Below are 6,186 nucleotides of genomic sequence, written 5' to 3' on the forward strand. Positions count from 1 at the left end.
ATAAATCGGAATACCACTAAAACGAATCGCAACGAGTATATTGTAACGTTACTAGTCGCGACAAGTTAACTACAAATAAACTACTCGTATTGGGAATGTAAACTGGGTAAACTTGTCGCAAAGTAATGTAAATCAGGTTAACTAACCACGACGAGTTACTTACTAATTAACTACATGTACAGGGAATGTAAACTAGTCTCGACGAGTTAACTACTAATAAACTACTCGTATTGGTAATGTAAACCAGATAAACTAATCGCGACGAGATAATTACTAATAAAATACTTGTATCGGGAATGTAAACTAGTCGTTGACCAAGATCTACTCGTAACGACTAGTTGACCTTTCAAACTAAATATTCCAGTTAGTATTTTTTAAAACTAACCGGTTCGATGTATTTGGTAAACAAACACCTCTTTGTGGTTAGTTTGATAAATTACTCGTGTCTCGAAAAGTTTTAAAGACTACTCGTCGCGACTCAAGGACTTCTTATTTACTCGTGAGCGTTGATTACGAGACATAAAACTTATTTAGTTGTGACGAGTAAATGATTAGTAAACATGCTCGTTACGGTTAGTTTAAAGACACATGTCAAGTATTAATTGGTTATACAAACTACTAGTCACAACTTGTTTATAATACATTTTTTAAGAATTTCTTGTAAATGACACATAAAAGCTGAAAAACGTTTTCATAAACGTTTATTTTGGGACATTTCCCTTCCCAATAGCTTCTCAATATCTATCTTTATAATTACAAAAAAACAATACATTTGCTCCCTCTCAAATACAATTAAATAATATTATTTTTATATCTTTGTCATTATTTGTTTTCTTTCATCCATTCACAACCACTTTCAAATATATTAAAAAATAAAAAAATGTTCCTTTAAATTTACTCATATCTTTTAAAATTTATCTCTACTCCACTCACAAGCCTCTAAAACAGAGAAAATTACTGTTTTCGTCGCTGTCGTTACAGGGCGGAGTCACATTAAGTCCCCGAAAATCTTTTTTGAATTGGTTGAATCCCTGTGGTACCAAAAGCCCAAACGAGTCCTTTCATTATTAACAAGAATGTTAAAATAAGGGGTAATATAGTCTTTTCAACCTATAACACAAAAATAATACATATTTAAAATGAAAAAATAGATCCATTTTACATCTAATAGAGGAAGATGACATGCGCCGTCTAAACTGAATTCCGACAAGCCTTGGCTTTCCGGCAACACATAGCAAAGGCATAAGTGGTCATGAAAAGAACCGGTAATCCTCACTCCTTCAATCGATACTCACTTTCAAACCAGAACAAAACCGGCCTTGGTGGCGATTGTTGGTTCCAGATCTGGATCGGAAATCCAACTGCTGTATGGCGGCGACAGCGAACGGAGTATGGTGGCAACATATGTAACGACGGTGGCTAGGTTCCGCCTTGCTCTCCAGTTCAGAAGACAGTTATCAGAGAAAGAAATTGCAGCGAAGATGACTGAACTAGGGTTCCGCCCATAACCAGGTTCTGGCGAGTAACCTCGATTCTTAGGTGGCGTATGGTGAGGCTCCATGCTCAAATGATGGAGGAGGAGGTGATGAAACCCTAACTTCTTTGCGTTTATTAATTTTTCCATCATATCTTCAATTTATGGAGATGGAAGATGAGTTGGTAGTGGCTTGTGGGTGATGGTGGTACCGGTAACAGGGGTTATGGTTAATTTGACGGAGATGGAACATGAGTTGGTAATGTGGGACCCAAATTTATTATTTTAATTATTTTTGTAATTTAAATATATATTATTTTTGTGTTATATGTTAAAAGGACTACGTTACCCTTTATTTAACAGTGTCGCTTAAAAGAAAAATAACGAAAGGACTCGTTTGAGTCACTTTTGGTACCACAATGATTCAACCAGTTCAAAAAAATTTTCGGGGACTCAATGTGACTCCGTCCTACAACCACAAGGACGAAAACAATAATTTTTTCTTAAAAAAATTTAAAGATCCCCGTCACATAGTTATAGAGAAGCTATTGAAAATGCTAGTTATCAGCCAATATATGACGAGAGTGTGAACACCAAAAACATGTTAAATGTTACATCTATTAAAAAATATATGATGGTTTGACTAATATATGTCTTGTCAATTTGCATTCATTGAGACAAGTACTGTAGTATAAAATAGTGTTGTGGCCAGCCAATCTTCAAAAATCTCCCCTCTCTCGTCAAAGGCATTAAAAGGGCTGCAATTTTAGTGTATTCTCGTGTGGTACGGAAACCTAGTTGTCATTTATAAACTCGGAGTCTTTTGAGTTAGGTTTTATTTTCTATTCTTGTGTAACAAGAAATTATATGGGTTAAGGATTAAAGGGTTATAAATAGGGGTTATTTGTAATTAAATTAATTATCCCATCAATAATACAATCAAGGTTTAAGCTTGAAATGATTTACTTTTAATTGATTCAGATTTCGATTTCAAGTTGGAAATCATATCTGAACCGTGATCCGAAGAACTAGATCAAGAACTGAGGATGATCGATGGCTGATGGACAAGAAAAATCTAGTTACAATTAGGGTTTCGAAATTACGGGGGTGATTATTAGTAGTTCCGGTCCGTATTCATAAGTTGGTGAATATGAAAGAACCTAAGTTGACAAGTCGGTCAAGTTGATCACCAAGTTATAGTTAGATTATAAATACAAAATTTGGTTAGAGACTTTAAATGTGTGATCAATAGATAAGAATTATTGTAACAAGATTTTTGAATCAGTTTTCTCATTAAAGAATAAAGTGTTTGATCGATCTCGTCTCTTGACACAAGACCCTACCAACCCTTTATAAATCATCTTAAGACATAGATGAAGTAGTTTTAAGTTCTTTAAAAGAGAAAGAAGATTATACCGTTTGCAAAAGAGCACAACACTAGATGAATAACCCACCCTTTACCCTAGGTGTCATGCTTTCACGTTTTCCATGTTGACAATGTTTGGCGCCCAACTCGAAAGCATAACTTAGCCTCACGAAACACATATCCGTGGGTTTCATAACATTTGGAAGGTTGTCCATGAGCATGATGAATGCAATTGCTAAACTAGTCGTGTACACCACCCTCTTATATCAAATGTCATGACCGGTCAGGCTATCATCGTATGATAATTAGTTGATAACGTTATGTACGTAACACCACTTTGCTAAACACCTCCTATATTTTAGATCACTGTCTTAAATAGAAAACAAATACGTCACAAAGAAATCTATATATGCATTATATATATGTTTAAGTTATGAATTAACTTCATGCTTTAGACATCCCTATGCAAGGAGTCGAAAATAAAATATACACGAACCAAACTCGCGTTTGCAATGAACTTCATTAGCATAATGCACGTTTTGTAGATGGTAAACGTAAGAAGGTGCTGCACAAGCGTTTTATCACTTACGGTTTAAATCTTGTCAACACTTGGTAAAATAAAATGAGATACACGAGTTAAAGTATATACATATATGTATATATATATATATATACATATATGTTGTCACATAACTTCCGACTATAAACGTAAAATATATATAATATTAAAAAAACACTAGTTTCTTAATTTTCTCAAATGATTACCACACTACCAAATATTCAAAATCAATATATTCTCTTAGATTACAACTGGGAAAAGCTAGCTAGGGTTTGACTGATATACCCTCAAGCCATTGGGGAATATATTATTATTATTATTATTATTATTATTATTATTATCAAAAAAGATATACACAAAAGGGTCCCTTACAAACTTCTTTCATAGCCGCATTATGCACTATCCTATAAATACCAATCCATGCATAACTCAATTAATTAACTAGGTTATCACCGGCCGGAAACTCACATCCACAGCCCTTAAATTAAATGGCCAGCTTCCTCTCTAAGTCTCACACCTTCCCCGGCGACTTCCAAACTCCGGCGAACACTTTACCAATGTGGTATGATCATGATGACACCATTTCATCTGGTTACTTAGACAAGTATGGGATTACAATGCCACAAGAATATGATATCACTACACCATTGTCGCGATCTTTGTCATGGAAGAATTCGTTCCCGGAGAGATTCGGGGTCTCTGAAATGGTGGTTCCCACATCACCCACCGGATTTAGTAGCATTCCTACAGAAACTGACTATCAAAAAGTTGAACAAGATGATTATTTTGGTAGCAGTGGTGGATATGGTACCAATTCATGGTCGGTTAACTATCCAACTGCAACTAATAATTGGGTATGCAATTTTCTTCTAAAAATTTTGCTTAGTTTTACTAGTTTAATTTGATCTTGCATGTCATATATTGCATAAAAATAGTACTATCATTTAGTTTTGAAATTAGTAATGGTAACTATAGATAAAGGCTATAGTTAGCATTTTTTTTTAATTTTTATGTTTTTGTGGATTTTGTAACTCAGATAGTGTTTTATGGTTATGTGTTAGTAATTGTTGTTTACATGTTAATTGTACAGGATACCGATTTACCGAAAGCAAGCAAAGAAGTCGAGGAACCGGCATTAAAGATCGGGCGGTATTCAGCTGAAGAAAGGAAGGACAAGATCTTGAGGTATCTCAAGAAGAGAAACCAAAGGAACTTCAACAAGACCATTAAGGTATGTTTTTGGTTTATAATTACATCATATGTGACTTTTTTTTAATCTTTGGTATATGTAAGTATATAATGGTCTTACTTTTTACCATTATATGTAATTAATGACATTCTATAACATGTAAAATAATAGTCATGAAAAAATTGGTACAATGTCACCATTTACTTCTATATATAAGATTTTCTTGATGGTAAAAACTTTATACAATGTTACATATATGAAAATGATGGAAACATTACTTAGAAATAATGACAAGATAATTAGAGTTAGATGTGTAATGGTGTGATTAACACTTATTTTGTTAAAAATAATAGAGGGTTTTATATATCAAAATAACTTGAAATAAACTTCCAATGTAGTGTTAGAAAGTTAAAAGGGTTGTAATTAATTAAATGCATCATTAAGAGAAGTTTGTAATGATAAATCCTATATCATGTAGTATGAATGCCGAAAGACACTAGCAGACAAGCGCATACGTGTTCGAGGGAGGTTCACTAAGAACAACAACGATCTTAATCGTCATCATGACAATTATCATCAACCTTGTGAAGATCAAGTGCTTCCCAGCAATAACACTGCCAATAATCCTTCCGAAGAAGAGTTTCACAACCTATACACCAACAACTTTTTGGTATAGTTTCTGTAACTAGTTTATTTATAATATATCTATTTTCGTTTATAAGGACCAATTATTGATTTGAATGTTTATGCACACAGATGAAGCAGGATTATGATGAAGAGGAAGAATGGCTGCAAGAAACAATGGCTAGTTTATTGTACTAATTAGTTAATTCATTGTCAATTAATTATATCTAAAGTCTATATTCATTATGGTTTTCGGAAATGGTTAAACAATCTAAAATCTTCCGATCCTTCCCTTGTACTTTTTCTTAGAGTAACGATAGAAAAACCTAAACACCAGCTAACTTGTTGACACATGACACTGAATTATATATTCATGTCATGTTTAGCTAGTTAGGTCGATGTTTAGGTTATATTGTTACTACTCTTTCTTTTTGTTAGATTTCCTTATAACTTACAATATAACATTGGTGGTTTATGTTTTTAAATTTCAAAAGTAAGATTAATGGAGTTATTATATGGTTCTTGATTGGTTGAGTCATGGAGATTAAAACATGATTTTGAAAGAATTAAAGTATCGGGAAGTACAAATGAGAAATGATTAGTGGAATAAGATGCGATTAGTCACGTCTTAAATCGAAATTAAGAGTAAATTTTATTCATATATTGGGTGATGGATAAAGAAAGAAAGAAAGCATGTTGCATCCAATACTGCATCAGTCATTAGTATTCTGTGAAAAAGATTGGTCTAAGTATCCTTTTACAATAAAGATCATGTCTTCCTTTTTGGGATTGATTGGATCGGATTCCTTCAATCTTTGCTACTAAATAACATAATATATTATAAATCACAACATGTTATGTAGATAACACTTCAATCGATTACGTACACAAGTTGGATAAATGTATGTAAATTTAATGAAGATTCCTCTCAAGATTATCATCTGTTTAGGAAACCCACAAGACCATACGTAGGT

At 33.2% G+C, this 6,186-nt stretch overlaps 1 protein-coding gene across 1 annotated transcript; it reads left to right on the plus strand.

The window, feature by feature from the left end:
* Positions 1–3,518: 3,518 nt before the first annotated feature.
* On the plus strand, positions 3,519–5,559 carry LOC143554344 (uncharacterized). Its single transcript, XM_077044116.1, has 3 exons — positions 3,519–4,253; positions 4,490–4,630; positions 5,067–5,559. Exons 1-3 carry the CDS (start codon positions 3,888–3,890, stop codon positions 5,262–5,264), a joined length of 705 nt encoding a protein of 234 aa, XP_076900231.1. The 5' UTR covers positions 3,519–3,887; the 3' UTR covers positions 5,265–5,559.
* The last annotated feature ends 627 nt before the right edge of the window (positions 5,560–6,186 follow it).

Source organism: Bidens hawaiensis, unplaced genomic scaffold, assembly GCF_021521415.1.
Source record: "Bidens hawaiensis isolate Kalapana, Puna unplaced genomic scaffold, B.hawaiensis_p1.1 tig00017612_1, whole genome shotgun sequence".
Classification (NCBI taxonomy): Eukaryota; Viridiplantae; Streptophyta; class Magnoliopsida; order Asterales; family Asteraceae; genus Bidens; species Bidens hawaiensis.